Source organism: Salmo trutta, chromosome 23 (genome assembly GCF_901001165.1).
Source record: "Salmo trutta chromosome 23, fSalTru1.1, whole genome shotgun sequence".
Lineage (NCBI taxonomy): Eukaryota > Metazoa > Chordata > Actinopteri > Salmoniformes > Salmonidae > Salmo > Salmo trutta.
Genome location: NC_042979.1, coordinates 2,661,803 through 2,687,695, shown reverse-complemented (window position 1 = coordinate 2,687,695; position 25,893 = coordinate 2,661,803). Strand labels below are relative to the sequence as shown.

Here is a 25,893-nt window from a genome sequence, read left to right as displayed (position 1 = left end):
ACACTTGTTCTGTAATTGTTTATATAGTGAAGTGTTTTGGACTGATGTAAAACTATATCTTAGCCGCAAATTGCATACAACCATTGATATTACTAAGTTTGACATATTATTTTACTACACTGATTCCACAATTGAACGTGTGTATGTCATAAATCTCTTTATTTTATTAGGAAAATCTTTCATCCACAAATCAAAATTTATGAAGAAAAAGCCCCTTTTCTTAATTTTTTTATCTGATGTGGAACAGTACGTAGAATCTTTAAAACGTATACAAAACAATATGTCAAAAAAATGTATTCGATATATGTCTGTATTTGATTTGATATAATAGTTTTTTTTATTTTTCTCTAATTTCTTTTTGATTCCCTCTGGCTGTTATGTTATGTTTATGTTTTGCATGTTACTGTTATTTACAACAAGTTAAATAAAGATTTGTGCAAACTTAAAAAAAAAAAAAAAGAACTGTATGAAAGATGGCGGACAGAAATACTAGGAGAGAGGTGTACCCCTACACAGAACTGATCTGAATCAAAGATGGCGGACGAAAATACTAGGATGGAAGCAAATGTAAGGGATTATAACGTCATAACGAATCATGCAAAAACATGTACAGTTGACAGGAATGTTAATTAATGTAGAGACAAACATTTATGCATTTTTTTAATCATAAAGTTCATTTACGAAAATCGCGATTTAGCCAGCTAGCTGGCTAGCTAACATTAGCCAGCTAGCTGGGCTAGCTTTATGGGTGTTGTGACATGAGTATGAAATTGTAATTCTGGTTGTTTTAGGGACTCCTGAAACAACCAGCAAACCTGGCTGTCGTTTTGTGAAACAGTGGATGTATAGAATCTTGCTAGATGAATAACTTACTGCAAATTGAGTGTACAATTTTGTAGGCTTGCTTTGCTGATATTTGCCTTGAAGATAGATGAAATAACGTAGCTAGCTAGCTGGAGATTTATTTGTTCAGTTATTTTCCCCCTCTTCGTCCTCCTCTTTCACGAGAGCTTCTTTCTCCGTCCAGCAGACCTCCTCTTCTTTAGCAGGAGGAGAGTAGCTTAGTGAACTCATGGTCGGAGATGTTAGCGATTAGCCTAGTGCTACTAATACTTTCACCTGCCAGCTAGCTTACTAAATAACAAGGTATACACGAAAGCGTCTAGAGCGTTTTCATGTTTCGGATATCAATCTACTGAGGTGGCCGACTAGCTGTTACTGTTGAAAGAAGCGTCCCGTCCACTAGATTATACGTAACACTCTTGAAGCATCGCCTAAAAAACGCACATCGCCATCTGCTGACTGGAGTGGGTAAAGCAGTTGATTCAAAAAGTTTCCCTTTCAACCATTGTTTTTATTTAATGAATATTATATAACATCATATGAAACGTACATAGAGGGAAACATACAATGATTAATGCAAATTCAAAGTGATAATTTTTGAAACATTTAAAGTTTATACACCAATTACAAGCACATGCACATAACACACACCAGTCCGCTATAGGTGCTGAGTAGAAGGATTTGACTAAAGCAACATAATTTCATCCATTTTAGAATTAAGCTGTAAGTAACAAAATGTGGAAAAATTCAAGGGGTCTGAATACTTTCCAAAGGCACTGTATGTTTATTAACTATTTATTTATTAACTGTATTTATGAAATGAATTAATTTATTAACTGTATCCTCTGACCAGGGCATACCACCAACATGTAGCTTCCTCTGACCAGGACATACCACCATCAACATGTCATGTAGCTTCCTCTGACCAGGACATACCACCACTACCATGTAGCTTCCTCTGACCAGGACATACCACCACCACCATGTAGCGTCCTCTGACCAGGACATACCACCACCAACATGTAGCTTCCTCTGACCAGGACATACCACCACCAACATGTAGCGTCCTCTGACAAGGACATACCACCACCAACATGTAGCGTCCTCTGACCAGGACATACCACCAACATGTAGCGTCCTCTGACCAGGGCATACCACAAACATGTAGCGTCCTCTGACCAGGACATACCACCACCAACATGTAGCTTCCTCTGACCAGGACATACCACCACCAACATGTAGTGTCCTCTGAACAGGACATACCACCACCAACATGTAGTGTCCTCTGAACAGGACATATCACCAACATGTAACGTCCTCTGACCAGGACATACCACCACCATGTAGCGTCCTCTGACCAGGACATGCTACCACCAACATGTAGCGTCCTCTGACCAGGCCATACCACCACCAACATGTAGCGTCCTCTGACCAGGACATACCACCACCAACATGTAGCGTCCTCCGACCAGGACATACCACCACCAACATGTAGTGTCCTCTGACCAGGACATACTACCAACATGTAGTGTCCTCTGACCAGGACATACTACCAACATGTAGTGTCCTCTGACCAGGACATACCACCACCAACATGTAGCTTCCTCTGACCAGGACAAACCACCACCAACATGTAGTGTCCTCTGACCAGGGCATACCACCACCAACATGTAGCTTCCTCTGACCAGGACATACTACCAACATGTAGCGTCCTCTGACCAGGACATACTACCACCAACATGTAGCTTCCTCTGACCAGGACAAACCACCACCAACATGTAGTGTCCTCTGACCAGGGCATACCACCACCAACATGTAGCTTCCTCTGACCAGGACATACTACCAACATGTAGCGTCCTCTGACCAGGGCATAGTACCAACATGTAGCGTCCTCTGACCAGGGCATACCACCACCAACATGTAGCGTCCTCTGACCAGGACATACCACCAACATGTAGCGTCCTCCGACCAGGGCATACCACCACCAACATGTAGCGTCCTCTGACCAGGGCATACCACCACCAACATGTAGCGTCCTCTGACCAGGACATACCACCAACATGTAGCGTCCTCCGACCAGGACATACCACCAACATGTAGCGTCCTCCGACCAGGGCATACCAACAACAAATAGCATCCATAGACCATTGCTCTGGGTACAACCTACAGTGCACAAACCTGGCTAAGATTTATATATAAAACTTTTGCCATATAGCCAGTTGGCAGGCATTGAATACCATCTTGTAAAATATCTTAGTCTGGGAAGGATGGGTGGGATGTAATGTAATGGGTCTGTCATGTAGCTTCCGCCAACTAGGCTGCCATGTTCATATGATCCCCACAGTCAATGAACATCTCTGTGGTTCCATTCTGGTTTGGTTGAAAGAGGGAGAATGGCTGCATGTGGGGGCATTTAAAGGACTAGCCCCGCCCCTTTCAGGTGGAGATCTGTTTGCGAGGCGACCAATAAGGAGCAGGCTCCCCTCAAGGTAGGAGGGGTTTTGTACGTCTCTTTTGCCAGTCAACATGTTCAAAGACAACTGTTGCAGTGGCTTGAACGAAGGAATGGGATGGACAATAGCAGTGTTGCAAACGTGTCACATCCTCAAGTCTTCCTCTTTGGAGTGAAGTGAGTTTGGAAAATAGGAAAGTATGCAGCATCAAAATAAACATAGACATGATACAAACGTAATGTCAGAATCAAATAGACCAATATAATATTGTCACTGTGATAAAACGTGTATTTTGATTGGTGAATTTCTGTTTTTTTTCAGTCTTATTAGTTACTCTGGTGATTCAGACATTTCCATGTAAACTGGATGGGGGGGGGATAATAAATACAAAGAAACAGACAGGAAACCAGCTACAATCAACCAGAATATCAGAATTCACCAACTCATCAAGACCAACTCATCATATTCGTCATCAGAAGTTCTGAGAAACACGTCCATTCCTCTGTGACCAGGTTTCTCACCAAATCCCTGAAGTGACCGAAAGACACTGGGGAGTCTAAGTTGAGAGGATTCTGACATTCATTCCATATGGTGAGGAAAAACTGAAGATTAAAATAAAATAAAGATGAGTGTGAGTAACAACCCCTCCAACACAAACACACTTTTTCTAAATGTCCAACATAGAACGCTCTGCGCAAGTACTATATAAAAACTCACGATGCAGTGTTCTACTACCCAGGTCTGGTGTTGGAGATCATTCTACACTGTGTTCTACTACACAGGTCTGGTGTTGGAGATCATTCCACACTCTTTGTTCTACTACCCAGGTCTGGTGTTGGAGGTCATTCCACACTCTGGATCTCCTGCATGTATGTTAGTATGTTTATTCAGATCCCTTAAATCAGAGTATCTCTTCCCACACTGACCACAGCTATAAGGCTTCTCTCCTGTGTGGGTTCTCTGGTGTGATTTCAGGTGACTTGACTGAGTAAAGCTTTTCCCACACCGATCACAGCTATACGGCTTCTGTCCTGTGTGTGTTCTCTGGTGTGATATCAGGTTGTTTGACTGAGTAAAACTCTTCCCACATTGATCACAGCTATAAGGCTGCTCTCCTGTGTGTGTTCTCTGGTGTAGGAGTAGTTCCCTTGAGGTGATAAAACTCATTCCACAGTCAGAGCAGTGGTAAGGCTTCTCTCCTGTGTGTATTCTCTTGTGTGCAGTCAGGTTAGCTGAGGTAGCAAAACTTTTCCCACATTGATCACAGTCATATGGTTTCTCTCCTGTGTGAATTCTTAGGTGTGATTTCAATGAATATGATCTAGAGAAACTCATTCCACACTGAGAGCAGCTATAAGGTTTCTCTCCTGTATGGATTCTCTGGTGTATTGTAAGTTCTGATGAAGAAGAGCATCTCTTCCCACATTGATCACAGTTATAAGATTTCTCTCCTGTGTGAATTCTCTGGTGTACTTTTAGTGAATCAGATCTTGAGTAACTCTTCCCACAGTCAGAGCAGCAGTGAGGTTTCTTCCCCGTGGGTTTCCGCTGGTGTTCCTTGAGGTGTTCTGATCTGGAGAGACTCTTCTCTGCGTCGTCAGCATCATGATGTTGTTGAGGCTCCCCAAAGGATCCACAATAGTCCCGTCTCTCTCCTGTGTGAACATCAAAGTCAGATAGTCAATAGAGTGAATGTTTAAATACTTTTACACACTTTGACAATTGTCTTCTAAGTCTGTTTTTGGTTAGTTTTTGGTCCACCAGCCACTGCGGTAGGTAGATGAAAACCCCCCACAAAAGACGAATGAGCAGGCGTTGTAATGTTTCTAAACCCGGAAATGTATTAGTAGTAAGAAGTAATGTGGGATATTTGCTCCATGTAATGTTTTTTTGACCCGTCTCCCTTAACCAATGTGTTAAAATAATTCATTTAGATACAATAGTAATGATGAACAGTGGTACAACTGAACAGCAAGAATCAACACAGCGCCGGTCCTGACAGATAAACTGCTGATTGATACAGATGATTTATTATTATAGGTCATGGCTCTACGCTGACATTTATTACAAGGAGTACATGTGCTCCTAAGTTAAGAGCACACAAATACATTTAGGAGCACAAGTATTGGAGTGTTTTAGAAGCTTTTGTGAGTGTTCCATGTTCAATGAAAGTATTGGAGTCATTAGGGCCATTACCGTGGTAACAGGGCGCTGGGTGTCTGTGATGCGTTATTTTGATTTCCCCACTTGTCTTCTCGGCAAAACACGCCCACTGAAACTGAAGTGCTGCGATTGGTTACTCACCACTAGTCTGGATAATCCTCCTGATTGGCTAGCTGAAGAGAGCACCAGGCACCATGATATAGCTTGCTAGGTGCGTTAATGCCATAGAGAATGATAAGAGGCCTCTAGTGGCCAAAAGAGTGTATTAGCATGGGCAGCGCCATTGAGGGGCTTCCACCATTTTGATGTAGGCAACTGGGTGGGACTTCCAACTTCAATGGCTGCTCCCTCCTGGTCGACCCTGTTGGAGTCATGTCCAACCATCAGGAGGGATCAACCAATCATGATGAAGAAAATTGACTAGTTTAAAATGGATATTGCCCATGCAGTCACAGACTCTATAATGGCACAGATATAAAGATGAGTCCTCTATCTATCTCTATGGAGCAGCCCACACTGTCACAGACTCAATAATGGCACATATATAAAGATGAGTCCTCTATCCATCTCTATGGAGCTGCCCATGCTGTCACAGACTCTATAATGGCACAGATATAAAGATAAGTCCTCTATCCATCTCTATGGTTGCAGGCTTCTACTTGAGACCACTAATAAACTCAGAGGGGTCAGGCAGACTGATTTATTTTCTCCCTACCGACAGACACAACATGTCTATTATAATAAGCATTCTGCCTATGAAATACTTACTTTGGAGAGCAATGCGTTTTATAGCTTTTTCCCCTTAAACACACAGATCAACCCCTCCGCTGGATCAGCTGGTTTATACCAGTCCTGAAATGCAGTTCCTTCCAACACTCATGGAAACCAAACGTCCCATCTTTCTAAGGAAAAATGTCTACCTTGAAGTTGCACACTACAGCAGCAGAATATAGTAGCAAATACCACAGCCATAGTAACACATGGGGCCCTGTTTCATTCTGTCCACCAATACCACAGCCATGGTAACACATGCAGTAGACCCTGTTTCATTCTGTCCACCAATACCGCAGCCATAGTAACACATGGGCCCTGTTTCATTCTGTCCACCAATACCGCAGCCATAGTAACACATGGGCCCTGTTTCATTCTGTCCACCAATACCACAGCCATTCATTGACTGATCTGAGACAGCAATTCCACTCATACAACAAACACATTTTTCATTTAACATGTAAATTATATTTTGCTGTTCCATCAAACTAACAAAGCATTGACAGATTGACATTCAAAAACGTAACTGGATAGATTTAGTTTGCAATGTCACATGAATCATGAAATACATACTGTACATTCATTATGTGGATCAATCAACTGTACAATGTTCCATTAGTGCTGAAATAAATACTTAGAGGTATTTACACAGACTCTGCTCCCACAGGGTTCTGGAATCCCTGGCTATCTCAACTCTGACCCTAAATAAACTGCTCTGGGAGTTTCTGGTAGAAGTGCAGCATTGGTCCGTTGGAGTGGGTCTTTTCTGTGGGGTCGGGGGTTTCGTCTTTCATCTTGGGAAAACAAGTTAAGATGATACAGACAACTGTTGAACAACTATTAAATGGAAGAAAAAGAAAATGGTGGTGTCAACACGACACGGATCTGAATAAATAGCCTCATACATTCATGTCAAACACGTTTAGCCTACAACTACCATGATGCTCTAGTGCCTTTATTTAGGATTTTGGGAGGTTTTACTCACTACCACAGTGTGCCAGGTTGTCAATGGCTTTACTCTCTACCACAGTGTGCCAGGTTGACAAGGGCTTTACTCACTACCACAGTGTGCCAGGTTGACAAGGGCTTTACTCACTACCACAGTGTGCCAGGTTGTCAAGGGCTTTACTCACTAACACAGTGTGCCAGGTTGACAAGGGCTTTAGTCACTACCACAGTGTGCCAGGTTGTCAAGAGCTTTACTCACTACCACAGTGTGCCAGGTTGTCAAGGGCTTTAGTCACTACCACAGTGTGCCAGGGTGTGAAGGGCTTTTACTCAGTAGCAGTGTGCCAGGTTGTCAAGGGCTTTTACTCATTAGCAGTGTGCCAGGTTGTCAAGTGCTTTAACTCGCTACCACAGTGTGCCAGGTTGTGAAGGGTTTTACTCACCACCACAGTGTGCCAGGTTGTCAAGGGCTTTACTCACTACCACAGTGTGCCAGGTTGTCAAGGGCTTTAGTCACTACCACATTGTGCCAGGTTGTGAAGGGCTTTTACTCATTAGCAGTGTGCCAGGTTGTCAAGTGCTTTAACTCGCTACCACAGTGTGCCAGGTTGTGAAGGGTTTTACTCACCACCACAGTGTGCCAGGTTGTCAAGGGCTTTAGTCCAGACTTTCTTCTGCTGCTGTGCTGTTCCGTTGTTCATTTATTCAGTCGTTTCATTCTCAACCAGGATTTCTTCAATACATGTCAAGCAGTGAAGTTTCCGCTCGGTCTGTCCGTGGCCTCTCTTCCTCGGTGCGCACTGTCACTGTGTCCATTTCTATCTCTTCCTCAGTGCGCACTGTCACTGTGTCCGTTTCCATCTCTTCCTCAGTACGCACTGTCACTGTGTCCGTTTCCATCTCTTCCTCGGTGCGCACTGTCACTGTGTCCGTTTCCATCTTTCCCAGCTAATCTAACATTTCACGTAAACCAGGTTTCTTGTCTGTATTCGAAGTAGCGGTCCTTGTGCCTAGCATCGAGCATGGTGGCGACACAGTAAAGAGGCTCAGAGAGAATGCCACCAAATCGCGTGTTCACAGCCTTGAGTACTTTTATAAGTTTTAACCCCATAGTCTGTGTCGGCAGTTTTGTTGAGCGTTTCAATGCCATGACTGAGGGTACCATGTCTGTTGCAGATGCAGTTGATGAGCTTATTTCTCGAGTCAGTTGTTTGAATGGAGCTAGGAGTGTGTTCATGTTTCCAAGTTTCAAACATGTTCTCATTGAAATGGCAGCAGCGGTATGAGAACCAGCACATTCTTGAGCAATACGGCTTTTCTCAGTACGAAATCCTGGTGGACCCACTGTGCTGTCAGACTCAGCATGCTCATGGGGCTGACATCGCAGGTCCAAATGTCAGTCGTGAAGCTAATAGCAGTGACGGCCATAGCAAGTAGCTCATGGATGTGCGTTTCAACAATACTGTGTAACTCCGTTAAGACAAAATCTGAAAAATAGCTCCTACTTGGTAGTGTGTACCGGTGCTCACATCTGTAAAATACCTCCTACTTGGTAGTGTGAACCGGAACTCGACGAAAGCCCACATCTCCGCGACATTGAACGGTTGATTGTCAAGGGCAGTGAATTCCATTATCTTGCCGTTAATGTATTTCGCCTTTGAGTTGTCTCGCTGAAATGTTCTTACTCTTTCAAATGACTGCTGGACTTGTTGACTGCTCGATCCACACAGCAGACATTGTGGGCTAGGTTAGGAATGCTGTGTTGCACGTGTAGCGCAACATTTTTTGTGGCGTCATTACGTCATCTACCTACGTTATATAGGTATGCACGTCAGTTTTGACATCGGTTTTGCACATTGCCATTAAACTAGACAACGGGAAATCAAATGACGCGTCTGTGATTGATAGACGAGAATTCTGATGTCTCTTCACCAGCAGCAGACAGTGAAAGCAAACTCCAACATTGAAAAACAACGACGATAGCACTTTATGTATCTAGTACCCCCCATTTGGAGAAGTCATACGTCTTTGGAAAAATAGTCAAAAGTTAAGCTTGTGACTACAAACATGTTGCATGCACTTGCAGTTTGTGTTTTGCACATAGAAACTGAATGAACTGTCATTTAGGTCACTTTTATTTTCAGTCAGAATAGAAGATGTTTCTGGACACTACCATGATGATTATGGATAATCATGAATGGATTCATGATTAATGATGAGTGACAAAGAGGCACAAAGATCATACACCCCCAGCTTTCTCACTCATCATTCATGATTTTTCTTAATCGTGGGTTTTCCAAAGTGGTCAACCCACAACTGTTTCGGTAATAAGCTGAGGGATGTGGCTGGAGAAACGTAACCACTATGGATCCAAGGACCGACCATCCATGATATCAACATTATAGTTTTACCATTAGAATATAGGCTACAGGGTTTGTTTCCGTATTGTTTACAAACATTGGAGTAAAACAACCTTTTTTGGATTTGATGGGGGTGCGACAGTTGAATTTAGCATTTATAAGTTACTTTGTTCAACAATACATGGCATTGGTGTATATATAAATGGATGTAGGAAGTGCATAATGCCGTTTTAAAACCACACATCAGTTCAACAACTGCAGAGTTTGTGCCCGTTATTGAGATTAGTGCGTAATGGTGTTTATCTGACCTGTCTCCTCCTCTTCTTCCTCTTTCAATATGACAGTTATCTCTCCCTCCTCCTCCTCACTCTCTACTTCTATTTTTACTGTAACATCCTCCTCTTCCTTCTCCTCTTTCACGACAATGTTCAGCCCCAGAGCTTCTTTCTCCGTCCAGCAGACGTCCTCTTCTTTAACAGCGGGTGAGTAGTTCAGGGAGCTCATGGTCGGGGATGTTAGCTAGCTAGCTATAATTAGCGGCTAGTGCTAAGTTAACGAGACAGCTGATGTAGCTGACTACCAACAACAACGTAAATATTAAATTCAATGGGCAACCAGTAGATACGAAAGAAGTGGGTTTAAAACACTGTGACTAATATCAACCTAAGCAGTCTAAAGAGCTTGAATCGGTCGGCTATATTGGTTCGCTAGCTACTGAGGCGGCGGACTAGCTGTTATTGTTGAAGGGTCCCGTCCACTAGATTATACGTCACACGCTGACTGCATCGCCTAAAAGACAAAAACAACTTTGTCATCTTTTTTTTTATTAAATAAAGTGGTGAAATGCAGTTGCTACATCAGTTTTTTTCCACTCATAAATTCATTATATGTACCCATTGATTATAGAAGAATATAACTTGTTTCATGAGTTTAGTTCAACTGTCGTACCCCGTCAGAACCCAAACTATAAACTACTCGGTCGGGGCGTAGGGTTTGAGCCTGAAGGTAGGGAGGGGCAGGTCCTCTTGCTGCTCGGTATGTCCAGTAGTGGGAGCGAGCTTCGAGTGTGCGGAGGAGCAGGGTGACATGGGGGAACTTGGGAAGGTTGAACACCAGGCGGGCTGCGGCACAAACGGGGAGCCCAGCAAACAATGTTATTCTTGTTAAACAGTGAGAGACGAGTTGATGAAGGAGTGGGGATTTTTTGACAATTAGGAAATAATGTCATGTTTTACTCGTACCTCAGCCAGCATTCTGAATGGTGTCTGAGGCGGTGACGGGCCATGGCAGTAAATCTAATACTTAGGTGCTTTTAGTCATTCATGAAAGGTCTGTGTTGGTTAAAAGTTACATCTCTGGCAATGATGGCAGGGTCTGAATCAAACCCAATGTCCAGTGGAATTGATCTGTTTGAGCCATTTGTTTGTTTCAGTTTTCAGTAGTTGAATCCTTTGACGTATTGTTGATTTCAACATTTTTCATATTCAACAAATGAACTGGGTTGGTTGAAAAGTGATACTAATTGTACATACAATGCACTATTTTGACAGTGGAAGATATACTGAATATATATATACTGTTTTTCATACTAAGATTGACCACGATACATGTTGCTTTTGCACATATTTGTTCATTGGTTTAGCAAGAGTGTGTTGATTGGTCAGTCATTGGGTTCATTTATTTTGCAATATGTTCAAATCAAGGTTTATTTATACAGCACATTTCAGACATGGATGCAACACAATGGCTTCACAGGAACAAATGTATAAAAAACAATGAAAACAAACAAATATTTACTACACAAGAAACATAAGATGATAAAAAACAAGACTAACAACTGAAAGACTAATGAGCACCCTAAGGAAATGTCATTGATTACAATATTAACAATTGGATGCAACATCCAACCCCAAGAAAATGGACAAGCCAGCACAGGTGTAACATATTCTGACTAACAAGGTCACACCAATCGGTTTGCCCTACGTGCTGTGGTAAAAAATCTACCCTTAATCAATAATGAGGAGAGGCTAAATTAATAATCAATCTAGGTTTTCACTTTTAATAAAAGACTTGTTAACACAAGGAGGCTTGCTTCTGGGTTATATACTATCTCAGGATAGGTGCAAGTTCAGAGATGACGTACAATGGTTCCAAACACCAACCCCCCACATCCTGTGCCAGACCTTGGGCCCCTAATACAATCTCCCCCCAGGCGGAGGGGACTGACGTGCAGACACTGTGGAGACAAGTGTGGAGACAAGTGACATTGTTTCCATGTGAACTGTGTGTTTATTACAAACCATGTGAAGGGGTGGCGCGAGTAATGGGGAACCACCCCATTACTCGCGCCACCCCTTCACATGGTTTGTAATAAACACACAGTTCACATGGAAACAATGTTTCATTCTGATCTCCTTTGCCTTACACCCTGCTGATATTCTGCCTAGCAACAGGGACATGTGATAGATGCTGATATTCTGCCTAGCAACAGGGACATGTGATCGATGCTGATATTCTGCCTAGCAACAGGGACATGTGATCGATACTGATATTCTGCCTAGCAACAGGGACAGGTGATAGATGCTGATATTCTACATAGCAACAGGGACATGTGATCAATGCAGATATTCTGCATAGCAACAGGGACATGTGATAGATGCTGATATTCTACATAGCAACAGGGACATGTGATCAATGCAGATATTCTGCATAGCAACAGGGACATGTGATCGATAAGCCTGACTTCTCCCCTCTCTGGACCCAAAGTGACTGAGGCCCATTTGAGGGAGGAAGTCCAGCTGCCAACACCAGAGTCAGAAAGGAGACATTCTAATAGCAAGAGGTCAATAGTTACAGGGGCTGAGTCACTGGCTTACTGGTGTTCTTCCATGCCGTCCCTGGGAGGGGTGCGTCACTTGAGTGGGTTGAGTCACTGACGTGGTCTTCCTGTCTGGGTTGGCGCCCGCCCCTTGGGTTGTGCCGTGGCGGAGATCTTTGTGGGCTATACTCGGCCTTGTCTCAGGATGGTTAGTTGGTGGTTGGAGATATCCCTCCAGTGGTGTGGGGGCTGTGCTTTGGCAAAGTGGGTGGGGTTATATCCTGCCTGTTTGTCCCTGTCCGGGGGTTTCATCGGATGGGGCCACAGTGTCTCCTGACCCCTCCTGTCTCAGCCTCCAGTATTTATGCTGCAGTAGTTTATGTGTCGGGGGGCTAGGGTCAGTCTGTTACATCTGGAGTATTTATCTTGTCTTATCCGGTGTCCTGTGTGAATTTAAATATGCTCTCTATAATTCTCTCTTTCTCTCTCTCTCGGAGGACCTGAGCCCTAGGACCATGCCTCAGGACTGCCTGGCATGATGACTCCTTGCTGTCCCCAGTCCACCTGGCCATGCTGCTGCTCCAGTTTCAACTGTTCTGCCTGCGGCTATGGAACCCTGACCTGTTCACCGGACGTGCTACCTGTCCCAGACCTGCTGTCCCAGACCTGCTGGAACCCTGACCTGTTCACCGGACGTGCTACCTGTCCCAAACCTGCTGTCCCAGACCTGCTGGAACCCTGACCTGTTCACCGGACGTGCTACCTGTCCCAGACCTGCTGGAACCCTGACCTGTTCACCGGACGTGCTACCTGTCCCAGACCTGCTGTTATCAACTCTCTAGAGACAGCAGCAGTGGTAGAGATACTCTCAAAGATCGGCTATGAAAAAGCCAACTGACACTTAGTCTTGAGTTGCTGACTTGTTGCACCCTCGACAACTACTATGGTTATTTGACCATGCTGGTCATTTATGAACATTTGAACATCTTGGCCATGTGCTGTTATAATCTCCACCCGGCACAGCCTGAAGAGGACTGGCCACCCCTCATAGCCTGGTTCCTCTCTAGGTTTCTTCCTAGGTTTTGGCCTTTCTAGGGAGTTTTTCCTAGCCACCATGCTTCTACACCTGCATTGCTTGCTGTTTGGGGTTTTAGGCTGGGTTTCTGTACAGCACTTTTGAGATATCAGCTGATGTAAAAAGGGCTATATAAATACATTTGATTTGAATAGTTCATATCAGCATATTCTGCAGATAAGACATCTTAATTATCTATGTTACTTAGCTAATTCTGATTTCTCCACCACAATCTTTCCCCAGAAACAGGCTCCAAAACAATAGCTCTGTTACTGGTGTGCAGGATATAACCTTTACTCTGTCGAGGATCAAGAGGAACCAGTCAGTTTCTGTCATATTCTTGGCTGAGTGTCCGAACATCATGGGCTCATTCTACACACCCAGAACAGTTAGAACAGGCCTCTATCAACACACTTTTCTATGTTATAGGAGTTAAGTTCTTTACCAATCTCAAGCCCAATGCCTCGGCTTAAAGAATTATATTTTACTACACAAGCATTAGTAAGGTTTAACAAAAAATTCCCTCACAGTGCTAACGAGCTATACGTGCTAAAGTCCAACCTCAAAACATAAATGGAAAAACCAAAGCCTGTAACACCTTCCCCCTTAAGACAACAAATATATCCTATATTTTTGTTGGACAAGTTCTCACCACCAAAAGAAAACAACTTCCATTTCACATTATAACCAACTACAATGCTTCACCTTCTACAATATAAATATGGTGTCTACTGGCTGTCAACAATTAAACTACCTTCTAGAACTCTCGTCTTCCTAAAACTCACTAGCTTCTAGAACTCTGGTCCCCTTGGAATGAGCCCAAACAAAACTCATCTCCAAAACGGAAAAACATGCAGTCAAAATAAATTCTGATCCATGGCAACGCACTGGCTAAACGCAAAACACAAAACTTTTTGACTGCCCACCCTTGAGACAATCAAGTTGTCCTTACCACGGACATGTCTGATTTCAAGAGGAAAGTCCTGCAATATCCGTCGTAACTTTCCACCTCACTGCAGAGCTTCTCTCTTTTCAGGGTTCACTAGATAGGCATGTTGCTGGATCGGGGCCCAGTCCCCAATGTCATGCTCTAGTACATTTGGGTTTGCACATGTGAGAATTAACCCTGATATTCTAAAAGCAGGGCAAGAATGTCAATATAATTGTACAAAAAAATTGTCAGTTGGTTGCATAAATAATTTTCATTACTAAATGTTACATGAACAGTAAAAATGAAATATTTGGTTGCATCGTCTTATTTTCAACGGCTCTTCAATTACATTATGCTAGGTGGGATAGCCCAATGTCAAAACACAGTTTTAAAGTGTCTAAATCAATAACCAATATGCAGAAACAGTTTGTGATATATTGAAAACCTAAACATAAAATGTGCAATATACACAAACATCTGCCACAATAATCATATTACTTGCACCTTTTAAAATGCACAAGCATAAAAAATGCTGTCGTTTTGACAAGTAGCAATAAATCACTGATATCGATTAGGGGGGAAATCAGGCTGTACATGCTGTTGAAACTAACACAACTGAAAAACACATGGAAATGGGAGATATCTTTTACCTCACTGGTTAGAGGACAACCAGCAGAAGACAGTCAGCTACATTTTGGAGTGATACATTTAAATGTAGGGGTCGCTAAACAAAGGAACACAACACTTATTTGTCATAACTCATCGATATCATGTTGAAATCAATTGTGCGAGAGGAGGTAGATGAGGTTGCACATCCTGTTAAAACGAACAGCTCAAAAACCACACAGAATCTGGGAGTAATGTGTACATCCCTGGTTAGAGGACAATTTGTAGAAAACAGCTAGCTACATTTTGAAGTGTTGCATTTTGATTCAAGTGGGTCACCAACGTGGTAAGTGTAACACAACTGTTTTTTTGTTAGTCACTTTTTGTTAAATCACATAAATAGTACTCTTCCATTTCAGAGCCTGGATTTTTCCCCTGAGGCTAATATCCATATCATGCTGAAATCAATAGATCAGGGGGTAAACGTTTAGGGTTCTACATTGTGACATCATTAAAATACTCCTACTACAATGTTAAAACATTCTACAAAAAATAGACCTCTGAACCTTTCACCTATTACTACCTGTCAGGGCAAGGAGATTGAGGTTGTAACCTCATGTCGTGTCTTTGGCTATGCCGGATTAAGTGATATGACATGCTAATTTATACAATTATTTCTCTGTAATTGATATTACCTGATTAAGCTAATCATGTAAATGTAATTAACTAGAAAGTCGGGGCACCACAGAAGAACGTTTATAGAGCTGTTATCCTCTGAATAAACTCTTAAAATACTTAGTAATATTTTACATCAATAGCAGTCAATCTTAACCCGTATGTTGTTTCAGTCTCATCATGAAAGTTGTAATTCTTGGTTATCTGCACGAACCCAGTCTTTACTAAAATCATCCATACATCAATTGTCTTAAAATCATTTATTTACTACACTAAGTAATTAACAGAAAACATACAAACAGTAATTATCGTCACACAGGATTGGTAGGGGAATGTGCCCTACTGGCTAACAAGCATGGCTGGTCTGTTAGACAATGGGTCATAAAACGGTAAGCTGAGAAGTTACACAGAGTTCATTAATATTAACAATTGAAGGCTCACTCATTCGGGAACAATTGTAATATCAATATATATTTACGCTCATGTGTCGTCGGGATTCGTGTTGGAGAGTTTTGTTCTGATGGAGAGTTTGTCAGCGTTCTCTCTCTCTCTCTCTCGGTTAGAATGGATCTGTCAGAGCGACATTCATGAATGTCGTCATAGAATGGATGTGGTTGGTCTTCGCGTTCGATGATATAATTTACTTAGCTGCAGACTAATAATTAATATCAAAGACTTGTTCTTATTCTGTCGGTCTCGATAGTAAAAGTTAACCACGTGGTATAGTTCACTTTCAGTAGAGTACTTGGCTGGTCAAACCTCTGGGCCAAACTCACGATGGAGTGTAGGCCTGGTCTGTAGAAATGTAAATCAGGGGGTCTTTTATAGTACCCAGAGAACAGGCTTGTCAAATGACGCCTGGTCCTGTATGTGTCCCTGGGGGCATGCCTATGACTGAGCTAGACTTGGTTACAGAAATATAATTCTATCACATTAACATCAGTACATAGCATCTCAATGTATTACAAATAGCTTTATCCTTAATAATACATTGTATACACCCATGTGGATTCAGTCTCATCGCTGAGGCTATCATGTAGACCGTTTTAGGGTAATATGGCTATATTGTCTCTTCTGAGTATCACAAAATTGTACCAAGCGGATCAGTTCGTAGCTGGAGTCTTCATCAATCTTCCATATCTTCTCCAGAACACACATGTCGCTAGGTTCTCCAATTCTATGAGTTGGAAGAATTTACTTTGTCTCTCTATGAAACATGTTGTAGTAGATTCTCCTCTTGGAATTTTTACAACCCTGGGTTGGGGGGGAAGGTAGGTTGGGTGATGGTACAAAGGGGAGGGGGTCAACTGTCCTTCCTGTACCCAAAGAGGCCAACGTCATGACACTCATATAAATATCTTGGAATTTTGATTGATGATGGCCTCTCTTTTAAAATGCATATTCAACAACTTACAAAAAAATTGAAGCTGAAATTAGGATTTTATTTTAGGAATAAGGCTTGTTTTTCTTTTGAAGCCAGAAGGAGGCTAGTATCAGCTACATTTATGCCTTTACTAGACTATGGGGATATTTTATATATGAATGCTTCCGCTCAGTGTTTGAGATCAATTGACACCCTTTACCATGGCACTTTGAGATTTATTTTAAATTGCAAAACCCTTACGCACCACTGCACTTTGTATACCAGGGTTGGCTGGCCTTCTCTAGTCACTCGTAGGCTCAGTCACTGGTATACTTTTATTTACAAAGCCATTTTGGGTTTACTACCTTTTTATTTGGGCATTTTTATTGTTCAGAAATGTGGTGGGTACTCTCTTCGTTCACGGGACTTTATCCTGCTAATTGTTCCAAATGTCCGAACTGAATTTGGTAAAAGAGCTTTTATGTACTCTGCGCCATCGTCTTGGAATGCCTTACAAAATACTTTTAAACTGGAAGAACTTGTCCCGATTGGTATTGAGTGAGTGTGCGTACTTCGTTATTTATCTCCGGTAATGGTCTCCTTTATTCTCCGTCTTAAATTTGATAGTTTATTTACATAATAGGGTACCTGAGGATTGATTAGGAACATTGGTTGACTTGTTTAGAAGAAGTTTATTGGTAACTTACAGGATTCATTTGTATGCATTTTGAACGAGGGAAACCGGTGGATTACTGAGTCAAGCGCGCCATTGAAACTGACTTTTTTTGGATATAAAGAAGGACTTTATCGAACAAAAGGACCATTTGTTATGTACCTGGGACCCTTGTGATTACAACCAGATGAAGATCTTCAAAGGTAAGTGATTTATTTTATCGCTACTTCTGACTTTCGTGACGCATTTGCTTGGTTGTAAAATGTATGGAATGCTTTTGTGTGCGGGGCACTGTCCTCAGATAATTGCATGCTGTGCTTTCGCCGTAAAACATTTTTGAAATCTGACAACGCTGCAGGATTGAGAAGAAGTTAAGCTTTTAAATGATGTCTGACACTTGTATTTTCATGAATGTTTAATATTACGGTTTCTGAAATTTGAATTTGGCGCTCTGCAATTTCACCGGATATTGGCCAGGTGGGACAGTGGTGTCCCAATGAGCCGTAAGACGTTAAGATTTCTCTCCTGTGTGCGTTCTCAGGTGTACTTTCAGGCAGCTTGCCTGAATAAAACTCTTCCCACATTGAGTACAACTATACGGTTTCTCTCCTGTGTGTGTCCGCTGGTGTAATATCAGTCCATTTGGCTGAGTAAAACTCATCCCACATTGATTACAGTTATATGGTTTCTCTCCTGTGTGTGTTCTCTGGTGTAAAGTCAGATAGCTAGATGTAACATAACTCCTCCCACATTGATCACAGCTATAAGATTTATCTCCTGTGTGTGTTCTCTGGTGTAAAGTCAGATATCTAGATGTAACATAACTCTTCCCACATTGATCACAGCTATAAGGTTTCTCTGTTGTGTGTGTTTTCTGATGTTTAGTCAGATTGGAAGATGTAGTAAAACTCTTCCCACATTAAGTACAGCTATAAGATTTTTCTCCTGTGTGAATTAGCAGGTGTGTTTTCAATGAATATGATCTAGAGAAACTCATTCCACAATGAGAGCAGTGGTACGGCTTTTCTCCTGTGTGGATTCTCCGGTGTATTTCAAGTTCTGATTTAGATTTGCAGTTCTTCTCACAGTCAGAGAAGCAGTAAGGATTATTCAATGTGGGTCTCTGCTCGTGTTTCTTGAGGTGTTCTGATCTGGAGAGACTCTTCTCTGCCTCTTCAGCATCACGATGTTGTTGAGACTCCCCAGAGGACCCAGGATAGTCACATCTCTCTCCTGTGTGAACAACAAAGTTAAACAGATGGTTTAAGTCCCACAACAGCAGAAATCCACTGTTTATTTGAGGTCAAAGGTGATGCCCAGAGCATACCCATGAAGTTGCACAACAATTGACGTCTGTTAAATTATTTGACAATTGTCTTAATACAGTCAAGTGAGCAACAATAGTCATATTTTGTCTTGTTTTCACATTAGTAGTAACATCAATAACTACTGGAAGATCCTAACAGTAACACACACCTACTGTATGACCCATAACTTCACCTAACAACAACAACAACAACATAGACCTACTGTAGGACCCATAACTTTACCTAACAACAACGTAGGACCCATAACTTCACCTAACAACATAGACCTATTGTAGGACCCATAACTTCACCTAACAACAACAACATAGACCTACTGTAGGACCCATAACTTTACCTAACAACAACATAGACCTACTGTAGGACCCATAACTTTACCTAACAATAACATAGACCTACTGTATGACCCATAACTTCACCTAACAACAACATAGACCTAATAACATAGACTCTAAAGCTAAGCTAAGAAAGATGGGATTAAGTCAATAAACGTTGGGTAGTTAGTTAGCTAGAATATAGTACATATACTGGCAAGTTTGATGAATAAGTAGCCAACTAACGTTAGGTAGCTAGTTAACATACCGGTACATACCGCTGTAATAACATGCTAACAAATTGTCAGCCAAAAAAACGTGTAAGGTAACTTATTTGGAAAGTCATTACTTTATTACATTGCTCAACATTTTCTTAACATTTGTCATAATTAGATAAAACAATGAATTTGTATCGGCTCTCGTTGGACTTCGGCTGAATATTTTCCGCCATTTTCTTCAAATCTAAAAACAATGTGAAGCCACCCCCATTTCCTGAAGAATTGCATTATGGGCCCTAACGAACTGCGTATTTACGTCATATTTTGGTGAATTTAGTACGACATCCGGAGGAATGAAGAAATTCTTAAAAATCTTCTGAGAAAATATCCATCCAGTCAGATTATAGTTGGTGGAGATTTTAATATGGTTTATTGTAATGAGACTGATAGATTGCCTCATAGGCCTAACATTGGTGTGAACAAGTTGGTGAATTTCTGCCAAAGCCTGGACTTAATTGACATATGGAGAGTAAAAACCCCTGGAGAGATACAATACACATGGAGTAATAGAGATCGTCCCTTACAATCAAGAATTGATTTGTGGGTGATAACCTCTAGTCTTGAGCCCAACACTGTAGAGGTAAAAATACTGCCTGCAGTCCTGACGGATCATAAAGTCATATGGTTGACTGTAAGAATGTGCATTAATGATGGTAAGAAATTCTCTGGTGGTAACTGGAAATTAAATAACTCATTGTTATTGCATGATGATTTAAAAAAATGTGATTAAGAATCTAATTTCTGTTTACTGGAGTTTAGCTACATCTAATGCAGAATATGGGAAATATTGGGAACTGCTGAAATTTAAAATCTGCTCAGCCTGTATTACTTATGGAAAAAGGCTTGCTTTAAGAAGGAGATGTGAGGTAGCTGAACTCTCTAAAACAATTGCCGATATCACAGAGATTGAGCATCTTGATCTTAATGAGAAAGCTAAATTGAATGATTTACAGAATCAACTAGATACATTGTATGAGGAAAAGGCTAGAGGAGCTTTCATAAGATCCAGAAAACAATGGCTTGAAAAAGGTGAAAAGAACAGTAGATACTTTTTAATTTGGAGAAGAGGAGAGGGGAACTCAACACAATGGGGTTACCACTGAGGATAGAGAGTTGTTATCAGACTTTACCACTAAGTTTTATGAGAATCTTTACTCCTTAGATAACAATTTGAGTGACTCTAAGGATCTCCTTGATTCTATAGAGAATGTTAATTCGGTTAGTGAAGAACTCAATCAGTCTTGTTGCCAAGATTTATCCATTATGGACATCCAGTACGGGGTTGCTCAGTTAAAAAAATAACAAATCTCCAGGTTGTGATGGATTAACCTCTGAATTTTACAAAACCTTCTTTGAAGAAATAGCACCTGTTTTACTTGAAACCTTTAAGGAGGCTATAAAGAAGGGAGAACTACCTGCCTCTCTGAAGCAAGGGGTTATTACTCTTATACCTAAACCACACAAGGATCTCCTAAGTATTGATAATTGGCGTCCAATCACACTCCTAAACAACGACTACAAAATTATAGCCTTAATCTTTGCAAAAAGGTTAAAGTCTTGCTTAAATGATCTGATTGATGAATGTCAATCAGGGTTTATGAAAGGGCGCCATATATCTAATAATCTGAGGCTGGTGTTAGACTTGGTTGAGTATTGTGATCTATTAGATGACTTCCCTGTTATCCTATTTTTGGGTTTTCAGAAAGCATTTGATACAGTAAGTCACAATTTTATCTTTGATTGTCTTAAGCATTTGAAATTTGGTCATTTTTTTGTTGATGCTATTAGAACTTTGTATAATGGTGGCTATAGCTGTATCAAACTGTCATGGAACATCCTCGAGGTTTAACATTTACAAAGGAATACGACAAGGTTGTACAATTTCACCTTTTTTATTTTTGTTAGTATCTCAAATGTTATGCTCATTAGTTCATAAAAGGCATTGGGGGGCACGGTGATGTTTTACTACACACCGTGCCCCCCAATAGTGCCATGTGAGAGTTGGGTTGGCTACACCAAAGATTATGGATATACTGACAAGATGTATCTCTGCCCTAACAAGGGGAGTCGTTGTCCACAAAGCGGCACTGCGTGTTGTCTCGCTCCCGCCTATCCTGTCTTTGGATTGGTGGATTCATCTTATTATTGTAATCTATTGTTTATATTCTATGAGGGTTGTTGTCGTCAACCGCCTGTATTCAATGGAGAGAGATGCTAAGCTACTAGCATGAATATGCATAGCGATCTGGAGACAACTACTATAGTGTTTTTATCAAAGTTGTCGGTATTTCACGTGTCCACATAACAACTTAATCATTACGAAACTTCTGTTAGATCAAGTAAAACTCATGTAGCAAATAAGCCATTCATTTTGTTGTTGACCAAATTCGACACTTTCCACATTGGGTTGATAATTGTTTCCACTTGGATACAGCCTACTGTAGCCTACTGGCATGACCTAGAGAGATACAACCTACTGTAACCTATTGGCATGACCTAGAGAGATACAACCTACTGCAGCCTACTGGCATGACCTAGAGAGATACAACCTACTGTAGCCTACTGGCATGACCTAGAGAGATACAACCTACTGTAACCTATTGGCATGACCTAGAAAGCTAAAGTTTTAAAATTCCTGGATTTTAAATGAATATTTTCCATAATAATGATAATTTGTGTCTTCCTTGTCGTCCTCTCTACACCAGTAACAGACAACTACTGTGGGACTCCCAATCACAGCCGGATGTGATACAGACTGGATTCGAACCAGGGACTGTAGTGATGCCTCTTGCACTGAGATGCAGTGGCTTAGACCGCTGCGTCCGTGTGTGTTAACTATTTAACTGTACTAGAATGCTTAAAAGGCAACAAAAAAAATGTATATCGGTTATCGGTATTGTTTTTTGGGTCAAGGAAAATATTGGCCAAAAATGTCATATCGGTGCATCCCTTTATTCTAAAATTGATTATATTATGCATTTTTTTCCTCATCAATCTACACACAATACCCCATAATGACATCACAATACCCCATAATGACATCACAATACCCCATAATGACATCACAAAAACAGGTTTAGATTTTTTGCAAATTTATTAAAACTATTCCCCAGGATAACTAGTCTGAGTAATGTAAGATGTTAGACCCCAGGATAACTAGTTTCAGGGTAATGTAAGTCTCAGATAGTTTTAACCCATTACAGTCTAAGCCCTGTCTGAGGGGGAGGGTCCTTCTAAGCTATATGGAATTATTTTTAAAAGAAGGTTTAAACAACATGAAGGGATTCCCAAGTACAGTAATGGTTTAAGAAGGTTATACCAAGGATAATTTTGCTATTTGATTTTGAACTGTAAGACCCATGGAAGTATCAACAAAAAATATTTGGCCATACTGCTATAACCCTTATACTAATGCATTGCATAACATTCACAACATGGAACAACAGTAACTATAGTAACATTGTTTCCCCAAAAACATCTAAAGGAAGTTTGTTCTGAAGTGTCTGTCCTGTATCTGAGTGATATAAAAAATGATATCTATATTTTTTACGTCTTCAACCCCCTTTTATTGTCACTGAAGTCTTTCCACATTTTGTTACGTTACAGCTTTATTCTACAATGGATTAAATAAATAAAAATCCTCATCAATCTACACACAATACCCCATAATGACAAAGAGAAAATAGGTTTGGAGAAAAAATTTCACATTTATTAAAAATAAAAAACAGAAATACCTTATTTACATAAGTATTCAGACCCTTTGCTATGAGACTTGAAATTGAGCTCAGGTGCATACTGTTTCCGTTGATCACTGTTGAGATGTTTCCACAACTTGATTGGAGTCCACCTGTGGTAAATTCAATTGATTGGACATGATTTGGAAAGGCACACACCTGTCTGACTACCACAGCATTTTGAAGCGATAAGCCATCCCATCTGGTTTGCGCTTAGTGGGACTATGATTTGTTTTTCAACAGGACAATCTCCCAACACACCTCCAGGCTGTGTAAGGGCAATTTGACCAAAAAGGAGAGTGATGGAGTACTGCATCAGAGGACCTGGCCTTCACAATCACCCGACCTCAACCCAATTGAGATGGTTTGGGATGAGTTGGACCACAGAGTGAAGGAAAAGCAGCCAACAAGTGCTCAGCATATGTGGGAACTCCTTCAAGACTGTTGGAAAAGCATTCCAGGTGAAGCTGGTTAAGAGAATACCAAGTGTGTTCAAAACTGTCATCAAGGCAAAGGGTGCTTACTTTGAAAAATCTAAAATATATTTGGAATTGTTTAACACTTTTTTTGGTTACTACATGATTCCATATGTGTTATTTCATAGTTTTGATGTCTTCGCTATTATTCTACAATGTAGAAAATATAATTTTTTATATAAGAATAACCCTTGAATGACTAGGTGTGTCCAGACTTTTGACTGATACTGTATATCTCATGGATGTTTTTGCATTCAGTTACAAAAAGTAACTTTCTTACCACTTCTTCCATAGTCAAACATGTAAGGAAAGCTTTTTTTTTATTAAAAGGGATGCTGTTAAAAATGTATTGAATACAAATGGATTTACCCAGCCTACAAAGCACTACAGCCACTCTGTGATGACCAGTTCTGCTCTTTTATTGAGGGATCTAGTCTAGATTAAACCTCATAGGAAGACAGTTTTATCATGTGCAGGTTTCATTCAGGTCTCTGTTTCTCTCCTGTCTTTGGCAGGAGAGAAACCAGACTCTGACAGCGGGAAGAGTCCTTCAGGGGAACCAGACACAGAGACGCCCAAACCAGCAGCCTTCCCCGTAGCTCAGTTGGTAGAGCATGGTGTTTGCAACACCAGGGTTGTGGGTTCGATTCCCACGGGGGGCCAAGTACGAAAAAAAAAAAATGTATGAAATGAAAATGAGATGTATGCATTCACTACTGTAAGTCGCTCTGGATAAGAGCGTCTGCTAAATGACTAAAATGTAAATGACTAAAATGCAAGACAACACCACTGCTCCCACTGTGAAAATAGTTTTTGCTGGTCAGGGCACCTAAAATCTCATGAGACGATACACACAGGAGAAAAGCCTTTCCAATGTTCCCAGTGTGGAAAAAGTTTTACTAAGAAAGGGCAATTAAAAGAGCATGAGAGAATACACAAAGATGAAAAGCCATTCCAATGTTCCCATTGTGGAAAGAGTTTTACCCTAATAGGAAACCTAAAAAAGCATGCGAGACTACACACCGGAGAAATGCCTTTCCAGTGTTCCCAGTGTGAAAAGTGTTTTGCTGTGTCAGCTAACCTGAAAAGACATGAGAGAATACACACAGGAGAAAAGCCTTACCACTGTTCCCACTGTGAAAAGAGTTTTATTCATTTAGGGTACCTAAAAGCTCATGAGAGGACACACACAGGAGAAAAGCCTTATCAATGTTCCCATTGTGAAAATACTTTTACCATTTTAGCTAACCTGAAAAGGCATGAGAGAATACACACTGGAGAAAAGCCTTATCACTGTTCCCACTGTGGAATGAGTTTTACTCAGACAGGGCACCTGAAAGCTCATGAGAGGATACACACAGGAGAAAAGCCTTTTCATTGTTCCCAGTGTGGAAAGAGTTTTACTAAGAAAGGGCCATTAAAAGAGCATGAGAGAATACACACAGGAGAAAAGCCTTTCCAATGCTCCCAGTGTGGAAAGAGTTTTACCTGGTTAAGGAGCCTGAAGGAGCATAAGAAGACACACACCAAAAAAAGCCCTACCACTGCTCTCTCTCTGTGTGGAAGGACATTTTCCCAGTCACAGAACCTGAAATCACATGAGAGAATAAAGGCGCTGTGTTCTGACTTATATTTTTGTGTTTTTGTTTATGCCACATGAAATCATATTGTTTATGATTATACCTGTCTATATAAGGTCCCACAGTTGACAATGCACATCAGAGCAAACACCAAGCAATGAGGTCGAAGAAATTGTCCATAGAGCTCCGAGACAGGATTGTGTCAAGGCACAGATCTGGGGAAGGGTACCAAAAAATATCTGTAGCATCAACACAGTGGTCACCATCATTCTTTCATGGAAGAAGTTTGGAACCACCAAGACTCTTCCCAGAGCTGGCCACCTGGCCAAACTGAGCAAATGGGGGAGAAGGGCATTGGTCAAGGAGGTGACCAAGAACCTGATGGTCACTCTGACAGAGCTACAGAGTTCCTCTCTGGGGATGGGAGAACCTTCTAGAAGGACAACCATCTCTGTAGCACTCCACCAATCAGGCCTTTATGGTAGGGTGGCCAGACGGAAGCCACTC

At 41.3% G+C, this 25,893-nt stretch overlaps 1 protein-coding gene across 1 annotated transcript; it reads right to left on the bottom strand.

Moving 5' to 3' along the window:
* Positions 1–1,333: 1,333 nt before the first annotated feature.
* On the bottom strand, positions 1,334–4,718 carry LOC115159095 (zinc finger protein 3-like; the record flags this gene model as incomplete). The annotated part of the gene is made up of 1 exon (XM_029708483.1): positions 1,334–4,718. A coding segment is annotated over one exon (603 nt), but the record flags the coding sequence as incomplete, so codon positions are not given.
* Between the last annotated feature and the right edge of the window lie 21,175 nt (positions 4,719–25,893).